At 39.3% G+C, this 26,023-nt stretch overlaps 2 protein-coding genes across 2 annotated transcripts; both read left to right on the forward strand.

Moving 5' to 3' along the window:
• The first annotated feature begins 475 nt into the window (after nucleotides 1-475).
• Nucleotides 476-3,996, forward strand: HOXC12 (homeobox C12). The gene is made up of 2 exons (XM_073546076.1): nucleotides 476-1,049; nucleotides 2,973-3,996. Exons 1-2 carry the CDS (start codon nucleotides 476-478, stop codon nucleotides 3,209-3,211), a joined length of 813 nt encoding a protein of 270 aa, XP_073402177.1. The 3' UTR covers nucleotides 3,212-3,996.
• A 17,052-nt stretch (nucleotides 3,997-21,048) lies between these two features.
• On the forward strand, nucleotides 21,049-25,004 carry HOXC11 (homeobox C11). The gene is made up of 2 exons (XM_073546077.1): nucleotides 21,049-21,926; nucleotides 24,096-25,004. Exons 1-2 carry the CDS (start codon nucleotides 21,227-21,229, stop codon nucleotides 24,326-24,328), a joined length of 933 nt encoding a protein of 310 aa, XP_073402178.1. The 5' UTR covers nucleotides 21,049-21,226; the 3' UTR covers nucleotides 24,329-25,004.
• The last annotated feature ends 1,019 nt before the right edge of the window (nucleotides 25,005-26,023 follow it).

Here is a 26,023-nt window from a genome sequence, read left to right on the forward strand (position 1 = left end):
GGACATGAGTGTGGGGACAGCAGAGTGATGGCAGCAGGGTGGGGGCAGCAGAGTGATGGCAGCAGGGTGGGGGCAGCAGAGTGATGGCAGCAGTGAGGTGACAGCAGGGTTGGGCAGCAGTGTGGGGGCAGCAGTGCGGTGACAGCAGGGTTGGGCAGCAGTGTGGGGGCAGCAGTGCGGTGACAGCAGGGTTGGGCAGCAGTGTGGGGGCAGCAGTGCGGTGACAGCAGGGTTGGGCAGCAGTGTAGGGGCAGCATTGCGGTGCTGTGCACGGAGATGCCAGTGAGACGCGGTTAATGGTGAAGTTCACACTGATCAGTTCTGTGTTCAGCAGCCAAGAGAGGGGCGGGGCTTCCCAGGCGTCTCGGGCTGCTGCCCACATGACCGCTCTGGGCCAATGGGCGTGAGCTTTAGGTTTGACTATGTTTAATGTCAGATGGCAATAAAGTAGAAGCTGCTGGTGAGGCCCGCGGACATGGGCGAGCACAATCTGCTGAATCCCGGCTTTGTGGGACCGCTGGTCAATATTCACACAGGAGACACCTTCTATTTCCCCAATTTCAGGACCTCAGGGGGGCAGTTACCTGGGCTGCCCTCCTTGTCTTACCCTAGAAGGGACAATGTGTGCTCCCTGCCCTGGGCATCCACAGAGCCCTGCAATGCCTACCCTCAGCCCTATCTCAGCAGCCCCATTAACCCTTCCTTCAGCAGAGCCTGTGATCTGGCCAGGGTAGAGGACACCAAGTGCTACTACCGGGAGGCGTGCCCCGAAGCCCCCAGCCTGAAGCGAGAGGAGCGCCTGCGAGACCCCAATGTTCTGATGCCCCTGGACGGAGGGATCCCTAATGGCATGGGCGCAAGCACTTTATACAAGTACGACTATGGGGCCACAGCAGATGCCGCCCCCCACGACCCTCCATCCTGTCAGTCCCTGGAATCCGACTCCAGCTCTTCCCTGGTCAATGAGACCCCCAAGAATCAGAGCAGTGAAACAGTGACCATGGCTTCTCCGACCACCAACTCTGGCGGCAGCAGCCTTCCCTCCACTGGTGAGTGTGTCTGATCCTGCCCCAAATATACCTACTGATGAGTGTGTCTGATCCTGCCCCATATATACCTACTGATGAGTGTATCTGATCCTGCCCCATATATACCTACTGATGAGTGTATCTGATCCTGCCCCATATATCCCCACTCATGAGTGTATTTGATCCTGCCCCATATATACCCACCGATGAGTGTGTCTGATCCTGCCCCATATATCCCCACTCATGAGTGTATTTGATCCTGCCCCATATATACCCACTGATGAGTGTGTCTGATCCTGCCCCATATATCCACACTCATGAGTGTATTTGATCCTGCCCCATATATACCCACTGATGAGTGTATCTGATCCTGCCCCATATATACCTACTGATGAGTGTGTCTGATCCTTCCCCATATATACCCACTGATGAGTGTATCTGATCCTGCCCCATATATACCCACTGGTGAGTGTATCTGATCCTGCCCCATATATACCCACTGATGAGTGTATCTAATACTGCCCCATATATACCCACTGGTGAGTGTGTTTCATCCTGCCCCATATATACCCACTGGTGAGTGTGTCTGATCCTGCCCCATATATACCTATTGATGAGTGTATCTGATACTGCCCCATATATACCCACTGGTGAGTGTGTCTCATCCTGCCCCATTTATACCCACTGGTGAGTGTGTCTCATCCTGTCCCATATATACCCACTGGTGAGTGTGTCTGATACTGCCCCATATATACCCACTGGTGAGTGTGTCTCATCCTGTCCCATATATACCCACTGGTGAGTGTGTCTGATCCTGCCCCATATATACCCACTGATGAGTGTATCTGATCTTGCCCCATATATACCCACTGATGAGTGTATCTGATTCTGCCCCACATATACCCACTGGTTAGAGTGTCTGATTCTGCCCCACACATACCCACTATATACCCATATACCCACTGGTGTGTCTGATACTGCCCCATATATACCCACTGGTGACAGTGTCTGATCCTGCCCCACACATACCCACTACATACCCACTGGTGACGGTTCCTTATCCTGCCCCACGCATACCCATAATATACCCACTGGTGAGAGTGCCTGACCCTGCCCCACACATACTCACTACATATCTATGATAGAAGGTGATTTATATCAATCACACTTTTAGGTTTACATTGTCTTATATGACTTCAGAATTAATGCTTTCAACTGGAAACTTTTATAAGGTTACAGTTTCTATTGGACCAGCACCACTAGGGGTAGCACTAAACACCGCCATTCTTTATTAGGGGATGCATGTTTTAAAGGAGAAAGCAGGAGAGGAGGGATCAAGCCATAAACATGTAAATATCTCATAAAATTAAAACACCATCAAGTCAGTGACAGGCTATTCTCACACATTTAGAAATAGAATGACACTGTCTCCTTAATTGCTTTCATATCTTGCTTCAGTATGTATGACTGGGGCAACTACAAGTGTCCTGCAATGCATGCCTAGCTTTTATATTTGTATTATTAATAATAATAATAATAATAATAATAAAATCTAATTTGCAATATAAAAATCATATGTCAGAAATGTCAATGGTCTCCTATACATGATATATCGGGCAAGAAGATAAAGCCATATTGTAATATTTAAAGTTAAATTTAGTTGTATGTATTTTTATTATTATTATTATTATTATTATTATTATCATCATCATTATATGAATGCCTATAAAATGTAATTATCATCTCTGTCCTCTGATTGTATGCAGGGGCTTCTGATATCCCATGCACACCAGATCCCTCTAGAATATGAAGCTATGTCTTCAAACTCAATGTGAAATTTAGCTTTGACTGTTGTAGTTGTTATTTTTATTGTTATGATTATTTATTTAACATATGGAGGGCTATAAAATGTAAATCTCATCTGTATCCTCTGCTTCTCTACAGGGGCTCCCTGGTATCCCATGCACACCAGATCTCGCAAGAAGAGGAAGCCATATTCCAAGCTCCAATTAGCTGAATTGGAAGGAGAGTTTATGATCAATGAATTCATCACCAGACAACGGAGGAGAGAACTGTCTGACCGGCTGAGCCTCAGTGACCAGCAGGTCAAGATTTGGTTCCAGAACCGAAGAATGAAGAAGAAGAGACTACTCATGAGGGAGCAGGCTATGTCCTTTTTTTAAGGTCTCTGCTTCCTCTGCTCCCATTTGGGCTATACCTGCACAAAAAAATATATTCTCTTAACTACAACTAGACCCGAAGATTCATGTCTCTAGATCACCAGCTCCATGACTGCACAATCTGAAGCCAAAAAAAAGACAAACGTTGAGATAAACTGAAGAGCTGTGGATCTGATTGAGAAGAGATGGACTCAGCTTGGAGCAAGCATTCCTTCCAATGCAGGTCTAGGGGGGGTTTAGTTCCCAGTCCTTCCATCTCTGACCTCATCTTTGGTTTTGTACTTGTTCCAGAATCAGCTGAAAAGGCAACAACACGGGCCATTGTGATCCCTCTCTTATTAAGGTGACTGCACCCTTACCCTAAGTGAACTCTGTTCTGTCCTGGTGGAGAAGGGGGGAAAGGATATGCTCAGAATGAGTCATGTCATGGTCATGCAATATTTTGGATGTCAGCAACTCTAATGTATTTTCTATCATTTTTCTTCACAAAGGTGCAATGAATCGCTACCGATTGATCAAGCTGAACTGCATGTCCTGCAGTCATAAATCTAGAAAAGATTCTATGTGGAAATATTATCTGTGAGGACCTCACATTGGTGCTATTTCTAACACTTAGAGATTAATATGAAGGACCCTATCTGCATCAATATTGATGGGTCTGTTATTACCCTCATCATTTCTAGGCAGGGGACTGAGAACACACAAACACTATGTATAATACTCAGACAGTATTAATGATAAAAGTCGCAGCATGTGCACATATAATGGCTCCAGTACAGAGCAGCACTACATCCAAATACATTTCATTTTTTTTTTAAATCTATATATGTTTATCAGTAAATGTATGTATATATTTATTTTATCGTACTGAATTGTGAGTCTTATTAATATGTGTTTTCAATACATTAAATGACAACACTATGACAAAGAAGAAATAAAGTGAGCTTATCCTTTTCATCTCCTATTAGGAACCGAATGACATTTCATAACACTGGCATTAAAACAGTAACAATATGAAATGCCCTCCGTTTGCAAAGTTACTTTGTAACCATAAAACGTATATTAGTATGCAGTCTGTAAATTCATTTAATTGGCCTTTGAAAATGCAAGAAATCATATAAACATGGTGTCGGTGAGTTTAATTGACACTATTAAATTCACGGAAGTGATCCTGTTTAAAGAGTGAGAAGTGGGTGAGTGTGTGCGGGCTTTGTGTCTGTGAACCTTATAGGTATATGCTGTGTGCTTGTATGGGGGCCAGAAGGGCTTCTACATGTATTTTGTGTCCTGTGTGCACGAATGTGATGTGCATAGCCATGTGGTTAAACAAACCTGTGTATATGTGAGCGTATATATCTATCTATATATATATATATATATATATATATATATATACATATATATGTATGTGTGCATAGATATATGTGTATGTGCACATTTCTACATATATATGTGTGCATATGTACATATATACATGTGTGTGCATATGTATATATTTATATGTATGTGTGTGTGTGTGTGTGTGTGTGTGTGTGTGTGTGTGTGTGTGTGTGTGTGTGTGTGTGTGTGTGTGTGTGTGTGTGTGTGTGTGTGTGCATGTATATATATACAGCTCTGGCAAAAATTAAGAGACCATTTCCAAATGTTCAGTTTGTCTGATTTTCCTCTTTACAGGTATATTTTTGCGTAAAATGTAAATTGTTCTTTTAGTCTATAAACTTCTGGCAACATGTCTCCGAATTTCCAAGCGATAAATTTTGTATTTGTTTCTGACAAAGAAAAATGGTAAAAAAACAAAAAAAAACAAAACAGTGCTTTCAGACCTCAAATAATGCAAAGAAAACAAGTTCATAATCATTTAGAAACAACAATACTAATGTTTTAACTCAGGAAGAGTTCAGAAATCAAGATTTTGTGGAATAACCATGATTTTAAAAACAGCTTTCATGTGTCTTGGCATGCTTGCCACCAGTCTTTCACATTGCTTCTGGAGCAAATTTAAGCAGTTCTTCTTTGTTTGATGGCTTGTGACTATCCATCATCCTCTTGATTACATTCCAGAGGTTTCCAAGGGGGTTCAGGTCTGGAAAATGGGTTGCCCGTGACAGGGTTTTGATGTGGTGATCTCTTAACTTTTGCCATAGCTGTATATATATATATGTGTGTGTGTGTGTGTGTGTGTGTGTGTGTGTCTGTGTCTGTGTGTGTATATATATATAATTGTTATTTTCTTACTTCTGTAGCTGTGAGCTGGGCTGAGTACCAGAAGTGAATGGGGTATCTGCGGAGATAACAGTGTGTGGGATGTTTCTCCTCTGCAATCTTTGCTCCATTCCTTTTATTTCAGAGAGGATTAATTTTATTACGAAGCAGCCATTTCTTGGATGTTTAAATTACCACCACGTGCTTCCCCTTTACGTTCACGGTCATGGCCGGGCAGAACTGGCTCAAGGAGTCTTATTTACGATCTGTAAGGGATGAAGTCGATCCCAAGGAGGAAAAAAAAAATGAATGGTGGCTGCTTTTCATCAAGTTTTTTTTTTTCTGCTGGCCCACACCACTTGATTGTTGGCCACTCATCAGTGCTGCTAGTAGAAGGGTACAGTATGCAGCAAAGAGAATAATGGACACATCATAAACAAATCACCTTAATTGCTGCCTCCTGACATGTTGTGTTGTTATCCAATCCTATGGGATCCTGATTTTACTGGAAGTCAGATCAGCTCTAGAGATGCAATTAGATATAAGGGAGTTGAGTGCTGAAGCTGCAGTGCGGGGTATTCCCTGCAGATGATCTGTCACATAATCTGGGACTGATTCTTATGCGACTTCTAGACCGAAATTACCATGTGCATTTATTGTATTCCCCATCAGACAGGGCAATATTGTGTTCTGGACTATGCTGGCTCTCTATAGCGCTCCGCTCATCGTGTATTAGGACCATATGCCTTCAGTTTAGTCTGTTTTATGAAGGGTAGCTTGTCACGATTCCTGCCCGACATAAAGTCCTGGACACATCTGATCGTTATATAAATAATCTGCATAAATGATAACAACCATCATGTATTTTATGACATTTCTCGTATTAAATCGATTTATCAAACTTTTGGACTGAATTGGCTTTATTTATCCATTTATCCGTATGAACATACGGAACTAGTGATGTTTGACAACAAAACCATTATTTTGATTATATTTAGTTTTTTTCCAATAATGTTCACACCATCTTTTAAACACATCTTAAAAAATAGGATTAAAATTTGATTTTCCAACACACCATCTGCCAGATGAGGGAAGGACTTTCGTTGTGTTCAGAACAGTGTACATTTGAGTGTTCCTTTCACACTGTTTGGGGACAAAGATGATGGCTGACCAATTTGCATCTTTTATTGTAATGTATTAACCCCCCAAAACTGCTCTAAAAACATTTGTAATTATTCATTGCAGTGCTTCTACGAAAATGCATTTTAATTTTATATATTACTAATCTGTAGCCTCCACATTTTTCTTACCTTACATCAAGGCACTGATCAACTGATTCCATTACTTTGCACCTAATCTGAAAAAAACATAGACTAAACAAAGATGTGCTGTGACCAATCCACTGTATGACTTGTAGATTAAGAAAAGAATATGAAAATCTGAAGCATTTGATAAATCTTAATCATATTTTATAGGAAACAAAATAGATTTAAGTAAAATAAATAATAATAATAATAATAATAATAAGTAATAATCATCAGCCTGCAAGGTCTTTGGATCCTGAAATATATCCAATTGTTACCACATGCTTTTCTTACGGTAAACTAAGAGATTTTCTGGAATATGCTAATCACAATATCCACTCCAATATCTCGCTTTCCTGCCATGTATGTGTGTGTGTATATATATATATATATATAGTCAGGGTACATCTGTCTTTTGTGAATGCTGATTAAGTAAAATAATCTGATTAAACTTCATCAGGTTTTGGCACAAAAAAATGCAGCAACACCTGATACATGCGATTTTGCAACGTTTTATTTCCCTACTCATTGCTGGGTGAAAACCGCTGAAAGAAGTTACATGCTGCATTTTGCAGAAACGCAGCTATTTGACAAACAGAAAAAAACAAGGTGTGTGCATGAGATTTATGAAATATCAGACTTTGTTGGTGAAACGCAGCTAAAAAATGTGCATAAAAACAAAAACGCAACGTGTGAACATATCACGCTACGCTAGCGTTCCTCTCTCTGATGGAAATGTGACCACTGATTTTAATGTGGGTCTAGAGCAAGTAAAGCATACCAATTCATCCATCTAGGGCGTGTGTGTGTGTGTGCGTACGTGTGTTGTGTGTGTGCGTGTGTGTCTGTGTGTGCGTACGTGTGTATATGTGTGTGTGTTTGTGTGCGCGTGCATGTGTGTGTGTGTGTTTGTGTGTATGTATGTGTGTGCGTGTGTGTGTGTGCGTGTGCGCGTGCATGTGTGTGTGTGTGTTTGTGTGTGTGTGTGCGTGTGTGTGTGTGCGTGTGCGCGTGCATGTGTGTGTGTGTGTGTGTTTGTGTGTATGTATGTGTGTGCGTGTGTGTGTACGTGTGTGTGTGTGCGTGTGCGCGTGCATGTGTGTGTGTGTGTTTGTGTGTATGTATGTGTGTGCGTGTGCGTGTGTGTGTGTGTGCGTGCGTGTGCGCGCACATACGTATTTTATTTATTTTTTTGCAACTTATTGTTCCCATCAGCATTGATATGGTGATCATATCATTATACCTCATATTATATATTATATAAAAATTCAGACGCGTTTTGGTTTATTATTTTGCTTTGTATTTCACTCTGATTTTTCTGCATGATTTGTGTCCTTTGGATACACTACTTATTAGGTGACAAGGATTGCCAAAATTGACTAACATGGCTCCTGCGAGTTCCAATGGCCTTTGCTTTTTACCTTTTTATGGTGTTTCTAAGAGCTTGACTCCTGCAGACCTCCATGAGATCACCGGCTGGTGCAGTGTCTTGGGGCCAGAGATGCTCCTTTGTTGCAGTCTCAGATCTGCTCGGAATAAAGATGGCCTACATCTTTCAGCTGATTTGATGCACAGTATTTCTTCCAGTAGCAGCAATTAAAAGAGCACACAGTGTTAAAAAAAAGGGTTATATTTTCAGACAATAGATTACCAGTCACATTGCTAGTCTGCTTCCCACCAGTGGTCTGGAGGAGCTGTAGCCCCCCCTAGCAGCCACTTTTGAGTTTTCACATACACTTTATTTTTCAAACTTTTGGATATAGTAATGTGTTCTGGTGGTATATTATGAAAGATTAATTACTCTATAAAAGTAGTTAATAGTATTTATTAGAAAATGACAACCCAAGGAAAGAAAGGTATGAACAGATTAATCACTATTGCTGCAAAAAAAAAAAAAAAGAAGAGAGAAACAAATCGAAATGGTGAACTTTGTTTAGATTGTTGTGTTTATCGATGCGAGCTCATTTTATTGTACGGTGTATATCGTTCTCTTCTTTCTCCCATGAGATTTCAAGCTCAGTCACAATGTAATTTTCTGTGACATTATTGCTTGCAGTGAGCTCTGTGAGTGATGAATATTCAGCATGCGCCAGGCGCCCCCAGCTGCTGGAGCCTTACAAGTACCTGGAATGTGGACTCTTCTGCCGAGCTCTCGCTTTCTACAAAGAATTTGGCCCTATGTTCGTAAGCAGATCATGAATAAGTGCATTAATAATAATAATAATAATAATAATAATAATAATAATCATAATAATAATAATACATTACACATATTTATATTTTATTGTAAAGCTGGTTTCTTAGCCATTGGATCAGGGTCAGGTTTCTTGTGTCTCAGCCGATGAGATCTGATGGCAAACCAGCATCAGTTGTCAACACTGTTCTACTAGTGTCTACCGCAACATGTATGGAGCCTTTTCTGATCCGGTTCCTTGGAGGTTCCGGTATCGTCAGATGAACGGGAAGGAGCAAAATATAAGGGGGAGAAGAAGCCGAATGGCAGGATCTGCACAAATATACTTTTTTTAAACAGTACTCCAAGAAGTGTCTTCTCTTTAATTATTTATATATTTTATTTGTGATAACAATGTTTCTTGTACTAAAGTGATGATGATGATGATGATGATGATGATGATGATGATGATGATGGTAATAATAATAATAATTGATGTTCCAACTCTATTCACTGTGGGGGTTTTTTGTTTGTTTTCATTTTTATTCATGAGGCCTGTTCTATCACCCAAATTTCAATATTTTTTTTCCCTGTGGATTCATATATATTATTGTCATGCACTGAGACATTAAACAATCGTCTTCTCTCATCCTAGAGACAAATATTTCAACTTGAACTAGTTCTGAAACAAAAAAAGGCTGCTCACCATAATAACACTGGAGAGGTCGGGGTCACTCTTCAGATATGTCCTGGGTGCTAGCAGGACAGACAGACAGACAGACTGACAACTAGCTGTGAGCTCATTGCTGGCTTCCATTAGAAACTGACTAGAAGACTGAACGGATTATCTGTCTTTGCAAATGATCTATTCTACTATTTTCTGTTCTCTTGCTTTCGTATATATCTATGTTTGTCTGTCTATCTATCTATCTATCTATCTATCTATCTATCTATCTATCTATATATCTATCTATCTATCTATCTATCTATCTATCCATCCATCTATCTGTCCATCTATCTTTGTCTATTATTCCCCCACCCTATTTGCATTCCTTGGATCTTTGTCCCAGTACATTTCTGCATTCTGTTTCCCTTGCCTAGGAGACACCAGAAAATACATTTTGTTGGAAAAAAAGGACTCCTAGTGGGTGAAATGGGTGTGCGCATTCCACGCTGCACACATGGATGGCAGCGGCCTCCTCGGCTTCTCCCGTGCACAATGTGTTGCTTTAAAAAATCCTTTCAGCTACAGCAACATTATACAGACATTCACTACAGAACTGTGACTACTAGCAATGATAATAATAATAATAATAATAATAATAATAATAATAATAATAATAATAATAATAATAAATATACAGCCAGTGTCAATGCTAATCCTGGAGAATTTTAACAAGAAAGCCAGGGTTCGGCCATGTAAAGCGGTTGGTGCAATAGTTATCCCAGTCTAGACTATAATCGCATCGATCTCTCATTCAGAAATTTTTAAATTCTAAATTTTAAAATATGTGAAAAAAACGGATCAGAGCGGATTGTATTTTATTCTGTTCCTTTTATTCTATTACAGAGCGAATTGAACCTAAAATGCCTGTAATTTCTTAAGTCTAATAACATGTACACTGTGTTTTGTACGTCTATTTGTGGGTAGTAAACTGTATAAAAAATAGGTTTTTTAGTGAAAAATAATCAGGCAGATCAATAAACGGGATAAACGCTATATGCATGCACACACATCCATACAATATTAGAATATAAACCTATTCACACAGCGTGCTTGTGGTATACATATATATATATATACTTATTCAGGACACGAAGCAGTGGCAAATAAGACACAAGATAAAACATATTGCGTATATATAGAATGTGCACAGACTATCAATACAATGCACACGTTACACGTCTATGTATATAATCAGTGTTAAAATTAGTATATATATATATATATATATATAATATTATCTTGTATTTTATTTGCAACTGCTTTGGGTCCTGAATATGCACAAGACGTAGATAGATATTGCATAGATAGATAATAGATAGATAGATAGATAGATAGATAGAAAGAATGATAATAGATAGATAGATAGATTTATATAAAAAGCAAGTTAAATGTGTTTATCCTGCACAGATGCTAATCACAGTAGTAAATGTATGTATATGGCTGTGATCATCTAAATCCATCTACATTTTTTTGTTTCCATGTACATACAAAAATTAATGACTTCACTATGTACATGTGCATCTATAAATGGATAGATTACTTCTGGGTGATGCACAGTTTACTTTTGTGATGGTGTGTGTGTGTGTGTGTGTGTGTGTGTGTGTGTGTGTGTGTGTGTGTGTGTGTGTGTGTGTGTGTGTGTGTGTGAAAGTGATTGTATCTCTGTACGTATATGTATGTATTCATGCATGTTTGTATGTGCGTGTGTATATCTGTGTGTATGTATGTGTGTACCTTTGTGTATATGTATGCCTATGTATGTGAGTGTCTGTGTGTAGCTGTGTGCGCATGTGTGTGTCTGTATCTGTGTGTATTTCTATATCCATATGTGTGTGTGTTTGTAGCTGTGTCTGTATGTGTATGTATATATCTGTGTGTGAATCTGTGTGTAGTATGTCTGTATCCGTGTGTGTGTGTGTATCTGTGTGGGTTTGTGTTTTTGTGTCTATATTTGTGTGTATCTGTGTTTTTGTGTGCGCGTGTCTGTATCTATCTGTATGTGTGTGTATATATCTGGGTGTGTATCTGTGTGTTTTGTTTGTCTGTATGTATGTGTGTATCTGTGTGTGTGTTTGTGTTTTGTGTGTGTCTGTGTCTGTCTATATCTGTGTGTGTCTGTGTGTATATATTTGTGTGTGTCTGTGTCTGTCTATATCTGTGTGTGTCTGTGTGTATATATTTGTGTGTGTCTGTGTCTGTCTATATCTGTGTGTGTCTGTGTCTGTCTATATCTGTGTGTGTCTGTGTGTGTATATATTTGTGTGTGTTTTTGTATGTCTATATCTGTGTGTCGTGGGTATAGCACAAAGATAGCTCCATAGAGCAGATAATTAATGACACAATATGCATTAACCTGATTCCACAAGTTTATCAGGACTTTCCTCTATTTCTGTGGGATACTTTGGGCTCCTGGGTCTATTCGAAGTTGACTTTAAGAATTTCCTAACAAAAAGGTGCATTGTAGAGAAGGAAGCAGTGCTCTTGGTGCAGACACATGAAATGACTGGCTGGGAAGAAGGGATTATTGTTTTATTTTTTCTTTATCCCTCACTACAAATTCCAGTCCCATTCTCCCCTTTGCCGAGTATTCCGGATGTGGCAGATCAGCCCACCCCTGGAGATCTGGCATACATTAGCTCTCCTAGCTTTCCATTTCTCCCCTGTTCTCCCCCATCCTAAAAGAAGCAGCTATTATTCCCATTATTACTCTGTCCAGTCCCAAAATTGTGCGGCCAACTTTTGTCTTTTGGTGAAGTCGCAGCCCACAATGCATTAATGTTCACACCTATGTGATGAGTGTTGGGTGCTCTGGGGATCTGTAATGGTGTCAGCCTGCTGTCTACTGCTGTTTACAACTGTCTGTCTGGGTGGGAGGAGCACGATGCAAAGTGAAGGTCAAGTTAGCATCCTGCCTTCTATGGCTGCCGGGGTCCTCCATTTTCACCCCTTTTGTCACAACAAGGCTAAAGGGGAAATGCCTGGCAAACATTGGCATAGACTCCTATTGCTTGTCCTACTCTTGATTCCCCCAGGAAGACCATGGAGAGGAGTGCTGGCCAAGGTCATGCTGACAGCAGATCTTCTCGTTTTGTAGATTCGACCTTCGTAGGAGAATTCCTTTCCGAAATCTGCGAACAGCAACGTCTTCTCTGGAGGAAAGGATGTCACGTCACGCAGGAAAAAAAAGCCACTTACACTTTATCTGAGCAGTGGAATATCCACTGCAGAAACCAATGCAAAGAAATCGGTAAGAAAGAAATGCAAACACGTCTGCTCGTCTGTGCCATCCCCAAGTAAAAACAGGAGTGTGCAGGTGGAAAGATGGAGCAGAGCTGGATTTAGGATCCTTATCCAACCGTGGGACATCTGCTTAGGCCCAATGACAAACACAGCAAATCCACCGACAAATGCAACTTCATAAGATCTATACACAGGAGATGAGCTGTGTATGAGCTTGGTCCCAAACATATGTCTGATAGATGTCCCTAGAATATATATATATATATATATATATATATATATATATATATATATATATATATATATATATACACACTAGGGATTTTTCAACTTATTAGATAGATAAATGGATAGATAGATAGATAGATAGATAGATATAGATAGATAGATACTTTTCTCAATTTAAGTGTGATTATGTAGTTCCATCCTCTATTTCCCATTGTCAGTCTTTTTTTTTTAAGATACCTGTGATTACACCTAGGGTGACATTATGACAGGCTGGGAGTTTTCATCACAGTTTAATTGCTATGTACTAAGAGTCGCTGTTAATATCTTCTATTTTGGACAGTCTATGTTATTCAAGTTCCAACAGTGCAGTGAGGTGTGATAACGTCTGGGACCAAGCTGCACATTTTTATGTCAGTGGATATATTCCTCCTCACTGATGTCCAATATACCCTTTACTAATGTGATTACATAGGGCATGACACCCCTTACTAAGTGGCACAGTGACTGGTCACAGGCTGCTCGATTTCACTTGAAGCAGTGGAAATGAATGTAATGTATGAAGTATTGTTACTCACTGAGCGCTGGTTCTCTGTGTTGTACATGGCTTTAATGACCAGATCTGTTCTTTAAAGCTGCACCTAATCTGTACAATCTGTGGCCAGGACCCCATTTTTGCCAGATGTGTTGCTAAACTTCTTGGATTACAGTACTTGATCTATGTTGTCTTGTGACTTGGTTCACTTGTGTAATCAGGACAGGAACTTGCACCTAGATGGCGATTTTGAATATTTACATCAAAACTGAAGAAGTTGGTCTGAGTCCAGGTCCCTTCATGCACATAGAACAGATCCTTATACTGGTCATGTATGAAGAATGTACCAATGCTCTATCGTGCACAGCATGAATTCTACGTACAAGCTTGTATATTCATCAATATTTAATGAAGGACTTTCCTAGAGAATGATAATAATTGTAAATTGCCTTGAAGAATCGGATATTATTTTAGCATTGCTTTACCATCTGGTGTTATGGGCCATTTACCTATCACCCATACAAACACTATAACCACTGATTCTTTACGAAACGATTTGGTTCATACGTAATAACAACACATTAATGAAGTTGTATTTATTATGCAGTTAGTTATTTCTTCATATCATACATGGATGCCAAAAGGAGTGTGGAACTAGGTTATATATTGAGGTCATGTTTGGTCTTATAGTTCCACAGCTGTAAAGTTAAAGGTCCTTGTTGCTCTATCTTCAAATCGGAGCAGATATATAATACACAGGCCGAGAAGTGTCTGTACACACTTTACAATATGCCTTTGGTTCTTATATTTCATAGATTACATAGATAATGAAATAATGACTTGAAGTCTAAGTTTAATTGTAAGTACTATTTTACGGCAATATAAATAGTAAGGGGTAGACGCAGATTATCACAAAAATACATCTGTAATAAAAAAAAAATTATTACAAATAGATATTGTGATAGATTATTACATTTTTGGGGGGAGTAACTAGAAGTAGATAGATAGATAGCTAGATAGATAGATATTGGATAGATAGATAGATAGATGATAGATAGATATATAGACAGATAGATAGATGATAGATAGATAGATAGATAGATAGATAGATAGATAGATAGATAGATAGATAGATTGACAGATAATGGAGATAGTTTCATATCTATGTTAAACCTCTAATCAAGTGGATTGTGATTACAGCAAATGTAATAATAAAGCATAGTGTAAACAGTTAAGTCCCAATATACCCCTGAGTCTCCATGGTACGATCCATTTTCATACAGAATGTTCCTTTAATTGAAACCACTAATTCATTGTGGTTATTTAAACAATCTTTTAAATATATGTTCCTTTATTGTCGTCTGCGTTTATAATAAATCGTTTGGTATATGTGTAATTAGGATTATGAAGATAAGTGACAAGATTTTTGCTCTGGATATATTCATCATTAATTAAACAACAATCATATACCTTACACCTCCATTAAAGCCTGAATCATAGCTCTCCAGTTCCAATCCCACCCTGCTACAAAGCTGCAGTGTGTGTGGCTCTGGAGACATGTTACCTGCTTTTATCTCTATTGGTTCCATATGATCTGGGACCTACAGCTCAAGTGTAAAGAAAGCCAGTCTCCCTTTTTCTCTACGCTTCTCTCATGCTATTTTTCTCTCTCTTCTCCCTTCATCCTCTCTTATTTTCTCAATTTCTCCCTTTTATACGCTTTGTGGTTTTATTCATCTTTCCCCTTTTCTGTCCTTTTCTTTCACACCTCCTGACTTTTTTGTCTCTACTCCCCTCTTTGCCTTATCCTCCTCCCCCTCTTCTCTCTGTCTCAGTCCTCATTGCTGCAATTTTTCCTCTTTCTTTCTTCTGCATCCCTCATATACATATATATACATATAAATCGTCTATTACTTACTTTTAAATGTAATTTTTTTATATATCTATGTAACTGAGTTCATATTTTATTTTATTCCATAGTCCTAATATACAACCTCTATAGATAAAAATAAATAGAAGTATTATTAGCTTTTTATATTTATCTAAAAATGTCTCCCTTTTCTCTTTCTGTCTGGCCTACATCCAATAAAATGTGTAATTTCTGCCATGTGGGGCATTAATATTGGTCCTCGTTTGCCACTTGTGGCTCTTTTGCCGCAATCCTGGTTTCCCTCTCCACCAGGCGGGATTCAGTCATCTTTGTTTCTGGCTGCGGGTTGCAGTTGTTTTCTTGTGCCCAGAACTCATAGTTAGGAAGTAATTACGGCGCTGGATTGGTGGGGAAACATCTACTTAAAAGCATCTCACAGACAAGTCATAAAGGGAAGAATGCTGCAGCGAGGAGGAGAGGAGCAAATATTTACTAACAGCTCCTCTCTGCCCGCAGTCTTCTATGAGCCTCTTCACCTATAGAATGCAGAAAGCCTGTCCAGGCAGGGAGACAGCTATGCCAAACTATTACTATGGATGGTCTAGCATGTGCCTGTAAATTATCACAATATAGATAGATGGATGGATGGATGGATGGATGGATAGATAGAGAGATAAAAAGATAGATAGATAGATAGATAGATAGATAGACAGACAGACAGACGGACGGACGGACGGACGGACGGACGGACGGACGGACAGACAGACAGACAGACAGACAGATAGATAGATAGATAGATAGATAGATAGATAGATAGATAAATAATAGATAGATAATAGACAGGCATATAGATAATAGATAGCTAGAAAGATAGATATGAATAGATAGATAATAGATGGATAGATAGATAGATAGATAGATGATAGATAGATAGATAGATAGATAGATAGATAGATAGATAGATAGATAGATAATAGACAGGCATATAGATAGCTAGAAAGATAGATATTAATAGATAGATAGATAGACAGACAGACAGACGGACGGACGGACAAACAGACAGACAGACAGACAGACAGACAGATAGATAGATAGATAGATAGATAGATCACAGATAGATAAATAATAGATAGATAGTAGACAGGCATATAGATAATAGATAGCTAGAAAGATAGATATGAATAGATAGATAGATAGATAGATAGATAGATAGATAGATAGATAGATAGATAGTAGATGATGTTTAGATATATTTGATTTTCTGTTGGAAGGTTTTATATCACCATTGACAATATAAACAAGGAATAGTAAGAAAATAAAAACGACGTAAAAATACTGGTTCCTCCACCTTCTTCTTCTACTTCTTCTTCTTCCTCTTCTTCTTCTTCTTCTTCTTCTTCTTCTTCTTCTTCTTCTTCTAATTCTTTTTCTTCTTCCGAAATCTGTTTTGTATATTGATAGTTTGTGGCATGATAGAAGGTCCTGGCTATCAATAATGCTAGACTGGTTGTCAACTGACATACTATTAGATACAGGAATTAATTAATAAATGTGTCTATTGTGGGAGAGAAATGATTCTATATAAATTGGTTTAGCATTGTGGCACAGGTTTAATGTATCTGTATTATGAGGTTGAAGAGCAGATTCATTAAGTAGCATAAAATCAGCCCCTTTTATACCTATAATTCAGCATATGGAGTTGCGTGTGCAAAGTATCATTATTCTCCCAAGTAATCAGATTATTTTCTTCATTTAACTGTTTATTTTACGACTCCATGCATATAGATTTGACTGGAAAAGCAAGATTACTCTAAAGAAAGCCATAAGCAGACACTGGATGAAAGCGTTATTAATTCTGGGTCCAGAACTAAAATATAAACTTTTACTTTTCAGACTTTATTTAATAGAATCTACCCTAAACACAATAGTGTGATCGGGGGATGGAGAGTAAAGGTTCGATTGTGTGTGTGAGCTGCACTAAGCACATGGGGTATGGTGGTGTTGCTAAAGCTCTGGGGGTTGGGGCACCTAAAGAAAATCCCAGACTGCAGCTCTATTCAGAGTTTTATGGTGGTCAGGAAATTGACATTGGTCAAATTCAAGTGCTCTGACTCCCCAGCTGTCTCTGCTGCAGAACCTTGCAGTCAGCTATGAAATCTTTACTCTTAACTTGGTTTAAGCGACAAAGCCTAGGTCAGGCTTAAGTGATCTGCACATTTAATGTGAGGTGCCATTCTACTACAGCCATTACTGGAAAGCATCAATTTCCAGACTGACTAATAGCTAGGTCCATAGGCTGTGTGCTGCATCCTATTCTCCTGTGTCTTGTGATATTGTGCAATTCTTCTATTGGTTCCTCCTCATAATACATTTATTACACATATTCCCTAAATACGTTATAATATTCAAGTTCTTTACTTTACAATGGATATGTTGAGTTTTAAGGTGGACTGTCTATGGCACATATCTGGGTTAATACATAATGTCCACAGCTGTAGAGGAAAAGGGCTACAGACAGGGAGGAAGAGAGAGAGAGAGAACTGTATGTATTGGGATAAACACGCACACACATTTATACATATACACTAATACACACATGTATACACACACTGATACTCACACATATTTGTACATACACTAATACACACCCATTAATACACACTAATACATACACATGTATACACACACTAATAATCACACATATTTATACATACACTAATACACACATGTATACACACTGATACACATATTTATACATACACTAATACACACTAATACACACACATTTATGCACATACTAATACACACATGTATACACACACTAATACTAATGCATATTTATACATACACCAATACACACATTTATACACACATACACTAATACTCACACATATTTATATATTCTCTCATACATACTAATTCATACACACACTAATGCACACACAGATTTATACATATACTAATGCACATATTTATACACAATAATACACACATATTTATATATTCTCTAATACACACACATTTATACACACTAATACACACACATTCAGTTATACTCGCATTAGTACTGATACGAATGTATAGATATTCTACTACACACACATGTACCCATCCATGCACACACACGATGTATGTCCACCTAGATGCAGGGTGATGTGTTAAGTTATCTGTACATTATATTCGATATTGTGGCTGTCTGTGCTGTAATGGATGAGAGGCAGCAGGAAATAACGACTCCCATAAACAATAGCTTAAGGTTATTAGTTTGTATCAGGTCTATCAAATGCCAAGTAAAACCACGAGTGACACTTTAATTAAAACTTGTGCGCTGCAGGCGACCTCCCCACAGTAACGCAGGTAGATTGCAGACCCCCAGAGTGGAGCTGATGGGGTTTCTAGGAGGTCCCTGCATATGGACAGTGCATCCAGAATTCCCCTCTGATCCATGAGACCACTGAAGTGTACACTGTCCAGAACTTAAACAATACCATAATAATTCATTCCAAAAGTACAGAGAAACTCCCCGGCTATATATCCCTGGTATCGGGTTCTCTTCATGGCTCTTCTTATATTGGAATCTGTTTCATGTTCAAATTCAAAATCTCAGAGATTCAGCGATGGAGATTGTTACTGGCGCTATAATTGTGCACATACCACCTGATGACATCTACAAGACTGAATACATCTGAATGGAAGTTTAAAGCTGATCCATTAAATATGTTTATATATAGCGAACGGACAGACGGATATATATGTATAGGTCCGAGATGCATGTAAATGCATATAGAAGTATCTGTCTGCACGTCCAGTTATTGATTTATTTTCACTGTCTTTTTTTAATAATATAATTTTTTTTAGATATTTTCCTTTTCATTTCCAGAAAATTACTATATCTAGTAACTAAATCAGTTATAGGTTGTAGATTAACGAAATAAGCAATATTCTCGTTTCGTGTTTGTGTAGAAATTCTAGCACATGAACCAATATCATTTATTAATAATTTTTAATAAATATACATTGCTTATGTTGGTAAATAAAGGAAATTCAGCTCTGCAAATAGAAGAATATGTATATATGAATTCGTATACGTTAATAAGTTGCGTTTCTGATGGTGGGAGTGACGAGGTGATGAGAAGAGGAAAATAAATTGCTTGGACTCTTATGTAAATTTTGGGAATATCGACATATGCAGGAAGACAAAAGCTAGACAGACTGACGGATAGATAGATAGATGATAGATAGATAGATAGATAGATAGATAGATAGATAGATAAATAGATAGATGATAGATAGATAGATAATAGATAGATATGGGATAGATAGATAGATAGATAGATAGATAGATAGATAGATAGATAAATAGATAGATAGATAGATAGATAGATAGATAATAGATAGATATATAAATAGATAGATAATAGATAGATAGATAGATAGATAGAATACCAATACTGTATATAAAACTGTACAAAGCGTAGTATGTCCGTCCTCATCATAAGAATTCTGAATTTTAATATAGGAAAAAATTACTTGAAATAAAAATAATAAATCATTAGCTGTTGTTTATCATGACAACCAATCTCTCTGTGCTCCTTGACAGCTACTTTTAAGTAGTACAACTATAAAAGTAATACAAGCTGTAAGAAGATGCAATATATATATATAATATGACATATTGCACTTTCATAGTATATACATATATAGAGCTCCTCTCAAATGCACTTCCTAAAGTAACAATACATGCTTTTGACCATGCCAGAGCTGTATTTGTGGCTTCCCCAGCAGATATCTGGCGGTCTGTGTGACTCCCAATGTGGCAGCCATACCACCCATTGCGGTGAGGGTGCTGTTATTTTACAAGCCTGTGTAATGTGGCTGGACACAGGCTGCCCTGGCTTCATGCTAGGTGTGCTCTGAACTTTGTGTGTCCGCATTTTGTCATGCTAAGCCTGGCTTATTTGAAGGTCTCTACCTCCAGCGTGCTGCTGATTTATTCTATGGCTGACATAAAACAATATCCTTAAGAAAAGCAATTAGTTATCAGAAGACGCCTGGTCATTATTCTCATACAGAGCCCAGGAGTTACATCAATTGTGCACAGATGTACACGTCTCTGCACTTAAGCTGCATTTTACAAATGTTTCAAGACTTACTGACCCCAAAACCTGTATGCCCCCCAGCAATTGCATTTGATCTATCCAGAAAAGCCTTAGTATGTGTCCCCCTCAAAGTTTTGAAGCATTAGGTGGGAAAAAAAAACTTGACCTATTTCTAGTGAGTGCAAATCCCCGTGACAGGGGAGCAAAATCTAGAAAGCAGAGACCAAATTGAAAACTTCAAAAGCCCCCCACCCCAATCCCCCCTCCATTTTACTCCTTCCCCATTCTCCCTCCCAGCCACCCCCTGAATTGCTCCTTCTACTGCCTCTCCTGCACATAAGGGGAGTTGCCTAAAAGAGAGAGAGAGAAAAAAAGGAGATGAATACAAATCTGCAATTGATTTTCATAATGTTTCTGCGGTGTTTGAAAACCAATCGTTGTTGAACCTCGGTGAGATCTTACCTAAGTGAACCCTCCTACGCATCTAAGTGCTCGGGACTGATATATGGCGATATCTACTGGGGCATCACGTGCTCCTGGGGAGAGACTAAGACGGACAGCGCGTCATCCAGCCTTCCCAAATTTTTCCCCCTCTGCAGATCGCCTCCAAAACATCTATCTATAGAGCCAGAAAGGGAGAAAGATGTTTAACTCGGTCAACCTGAGCAACTTCTGCTCCCAAACGCGCAAGGAGAGGAGCTCAGAATTTGGGGATCGACCAGGCTGCACCTCCAATCTGTACCTCCCCAGCTGCACCTACTATGTCCCCGAATTCTCCACTGTGTCATCCTTCCTCCCCCAGGCCCCCTCGCGACAGATCTCCTACCCTTACTCCACCAACCTCTCCCAGCCAGTCAGGGAGGTCTCCTACAGTCTAGACCCTTCCAGTAAATGGCATCCTAGAAGCAATTATGCCTCCTGCTACCCTGCAGCTGAGGATCTGATGCACAGAGAGTGCCTCCCTCCTTCCTCCAGCATGACCGAAATGCTAATGAAAAACGAAAGCGTCTACAGCCACCACCACCACCACCACCACCACCACCACCCCAACTCCAACCACCCCTCCACAGGATTCTACACCAGCATGAGCAAGAACACTGTGCTGCCCCAGGGCTTCGATCGCTTCTTTGACAATGCTTATTGTGCCACTGACAGCCAGGCAGAGGACTGTGTGCCCAAGAGCGACCCCAAGCTGGACGCTGACCCCCAATCCAGCGCCCTCTCAGCCGGAGGGGACCAAGGACTTGACCAGGAAGACGAGGAGGAAAACACCAACCCCGGATCGTCAGCCTCATCCTCGTCTGTCAACAACAAGGAGAGCAGCAAAGGCAGCAGCGGCCCCAGTAGGTAGAGGCAGGACCGGGGGAGGGGGCTCAGGGGCTGAGCCCGGTGTTTGCTCGGTCACGTTTTATGTGGAGTTTTATAAGCATTCAAAGGATTTTATTAAAGCTACAAAAGCTCTTTCTTCCAAGCAAGGGGGATTTTACGATGGGAAAGCTCTTTGGGGGAGAAACTCTTAGAGAAGGGGAACAAATAAACAAGTGGCTTTTACACGGCCCTTTGGAGACGGCGCTGGCTGCTCTGCTCCTGCAGGATCCGGGCGGATCGCTCACTTTGATCATGAACTTTCAGGGGCTTTTTAGACGGTTTTGTTTCTGTTCTGTGGAGGTGAAAGCCAATTGGGCAGAAAATAACCTTGGCTGCTTCCTGTGCCTGCATCTCTCTGCCCTCTCCTGCCGTGTGTGCTCCCTGTTCACACTTACAGTGCCATCCTGCTCCTAGTTCTCCCTTCACCCACTGTTCGAATGGTCAGCTAGCCTCTGCATTGTGTGTGGGAGAAGCTATGTCTGTGGCTGGCGATCTCTCCCATAGGAAGGCATGGCACAGTCTCCCTTCATTGCACAAACTGTGTGTGTGTGTGTGTGTGTGTGTGTGTGTGTGTGTGTGTGTGTGTGTGTGTGTGTGTGTGTGTGTGTGTGTGTGTGTGTGTGTAGCAGCCACAATATCTGCCCTGTGTCCTGTGCAGGTCTGTGCAGATCCTCACTAATGCTGATCACGCTGCCCTCACGAGGATGATGGCTAAAAATAATGGCGAGGTTATTTCAGGAATACAGTGGAGTAGCTTTCATTGTGGACTGACTTTTTCATGATGTGATTGCACGATGATGTCCATGGAATGTAATGCATGTAGTAATATCAATGCACTAGCTCTTTGTCTTTGGTAAAAAGTCTTCCATGCATTTATGTAGGGTAAATGGATGTTACAGTATATGACTGTGTATGTGTACATATGTGTGAATACATATGTGCATCTATGTCTCAATATACAAACGTGTGTTTATAAATATATATGTGTGGGGGGGGTATGTGTGTGCTTGTGTATGTATATTTATATATTTATATGAGGAGGTTGTATGTGTGTGTGATAAGTGTATGTCTATGTATATTTATTTATATATATTTGGGGGGTTGCATGTGTGTACATACATATATATGTGTATTTATATGTATACGTGTTTATGGGGGGTGTATGTGAGTACAACTATATATATGTACATATGTGTGTATTTATATGTATACATGTATATGTGGGGTGTTGTATTTGTGACAACTATATATATGTGCATATATATAAATGTGTGTGTGTTTATATGTATATGTATGTATGTGTGTACAGATCTATATATATATACTGCTCAAAAAGATAAAAGGAACACTATTCCATTTGCAACAGGGTGTTTGAGTTCCCTTTATTTCTTTGAGCAGTATATATATCTATATATATGGAGGGTTGAATGTGTGTGTATGTGTGGTAAGTGTATATGTATGTATATTTATTTATATGTATTTTGAGGGCTGTGTGTGTGTACAACTATATATATATATATATATATATATATGTATTTAAATGTATACGTGCGTGTGTTTATATTCGGATGTGTGCATATTTTATGTGTGATGCAATGTTGTAATACAACCATATGTACACACACTGATATACACTAAACTAGTATATTTAGGTTAATTGCGATACAATATTAAGGTTGTGTGTCTAGTTACGTGTTATATATACTGTGTGTAGTACGATTAATGTGATTACTGTGTACTTTCTTGATAGCATATTACCACAGCTATATTTTTTAGTCAAAATGCATTTGGTCTTCTATGTGGATATACAGGTGTGCACACAATGAGGCATATTGTGGTATATTCAGCTGCAGGGAGCGGCTTCATTAATATGTGTCACATGTGTAAGGTACAGATACATGTGAAGGGCACATATACATGACTTACTCTATTAGTAAATCTTCTGTGATATGAGCATATACATATACACACAGACGCATGCGTTAGTGTGTGTGTCGGTGTGTACAGTGTGTGCGCACAATCGCGCATGAGGGCACATAGAGATGTGTGCACGGTAGCTTGGGGTATATATTGGTTGTTGTATTGGTTGTTGTGCTCAGTATGGTATCAGCTACAACATTTTTAATGTGATTTTTTTTTTTCAGGCGCTCCCCGCACAAGGAAGAAGAGGTGCCCTTATTCCAAATTCCAGATTCGGGAGCTGGAGAGAGAATTCTTCTTCAATGTGTACATCAATAAGGAGAAGAGGCTCCAGCTGTCCAGAATGCTGAATCTTACCGACCGCCAGGTTAAAATATGGTTTCAAAACAGAAGAATGAAAGAGAAAAAACTAAGTAGGGACCGACTGCAATACTTTTCTGGGAACCCATTGCTGTGAAGCATCTGCCTGTGAGCCCCTCTCATGCACTGTTCTCGTACTGCACAGGATCATTGACACATGGTTTGCAATCTGAGCCCTCAGCCCAGCTCAGAGTCTCAGCTCTTTACATATTTGTATATGTACATTATAATTATTATTATTATTATTACCAGGGAACTGAAGGAGCTTTTTTTGAGGAGCACTTGGTGTAAACTGAACCCAAGAAGGGACAAACATGGTCTTCTTGACTTTTTTGTTTTATTTAAGCAACTGTTGAAGACATGGATCTCTTCATTTTGCTAGATCATTGCTTGCAGAAAACGTCTGCAGCTGTGAAAACACTTTCTATCTATGCTGTTGTTTGATAGACTCTGAGGACTCGCCAATCACAATGAAGATAGTGAAGATAGTGGCCAAAAGTTCTATGAATTGTGGTATTTCTAGATGAATGGATGTGTGATCAAGGATCTGTAAATGCCAATGAATGAATGTGTTAGAAATGCGTTATTTCTCTACCTTATGTTTACTACAGCTGATCCTGATCTGTTAATTAATGTTGTATGAATTACAGACCTGTGTGAAGGGGTTAAACTGTGAACACAAGGCTCCAGTCACATGCACACATACATAGGGTCCATGACGTAAAATATGACCTCACCCCAAGGCATCAGTGGCTTGGTATTGTCAGTGGATATTGTGGAAAAAAAAATAAAAATATATATATATATATATATATATATATATATTTATATATACATATATCATGGGGATCGGGTGTATGTGTTTAATCCCTGTGTGTCAATGAGTATATAAGTGTGAGTGAATAGGTCCATGCCACCATGTTGGCTACAGAGCTGCAAGGTAATGCATTGTAATGGCCTCTGTCAGTCTGCATTTGGGGGTCAAAGTGTTATGGGAGGGCTTGTGAGTTATACTAATGGCCCCCCCACTTTTCAAAAGTTTTCCCCAAGACAAACTATGTGGATCAGTGCAATACAATGGGAATAATTCGCAGGAATTCCATACATCAGATTAATATTGTTTCCTCTTTGGCCCAAAGATCTGTAATTGTAAACCTGTGTCTTCTTTACTCCTTGTAATTAACCCTTTCCATAGTCACAGGGAAAATAAAGTACTCTTTTTTTAAGAGGTTAGTTATAATTTATACACCGACCTACATGGGTTTCCACTAAGGGTCTGACCATTACACACAAAAGCACAACTGTTTTCCTCCGAAGAAAGGATCATAAATATAACAATGAAGAAACTAAAGAAATAAATAACCACGGAGCAGTTTGTTAATGAATAAATCAATTGATAATGTTTCATGCATGTATCATTCTGTGTAAAATAAAGAAATTACGCCTATTTGTACATAGTGTCACCAGAATAGCATTTTTCCAGATCACATGTGGTCAGCAGGAGAGTGGCCTCCGAATGCTCACATAGTCAGCAGACCTTGGGAATACCAATAATCTCATTATTTGTTTTATATGGGGAAAAGGGGATGATCTCAGGTCTGCACTATAGGTCAAAAAATATACAGAATTGCAAGGCAGAAAATTCTGACAAATGCACACAGTGAAGCATGTACAGGGGAGATGACTGGGTCATTGTGCAAATGTGCAGAATGGTGTTATAAGGCCATGTTTCACATAAAGCAAACAAGCAGGGATTAAACAGCTGCCATGAATGCTTTGTGTACAGCACGGT

Source organism: Dendrobates tinctorius, unplaced genomic scaffold (assembly GCF_039654945.1).
Source record: "Dendrobates tinctorius isolate UK_male_01 unplaced genomic scaffold, ASM3965494v1 ptg000145l, whole genome shotgun sequence".
Taxonomy (NCBI): Eukaryota; Metazoa; Chordata; class Amphibia; order Anura; family Dendrobatidae; genus Dendrobates; species Dendrobates tinctorius.

Excerpts from the sequence above, each read along its gene's own strand:
- HOXC12 (XM_073546076.1), top strand. The coding sequence starts at position 476 with ATGGGCGAGCACAATCTGCTGAATCCCGGCTTTGTGGGACCGCTGGTC. Across the intron at positions 1,050-2,972 it reads CAGCAGCCTTCCCTCCACTG|GGGCTCCCTGGTATCCCATG; the intron begins GTGAGTGTGTCT and ends GCTTCTCTACAG.
- HOXC11 (XM_073546077.1), top strand. The coding sequence starts at position 21,227 with ATGTTTAACTCGGTCAACCTGAGCAACTTCTGCTCCCAAACGCGCAAG. Across the intron at positions 21,927-24,095 it reads CAAAGGCAGCAGCGGCCCCA|GCGCTCCCCGCACAAGGAAG; the intron begins GTAGGTAGAGGC and ends TTTTTTTTTCAG.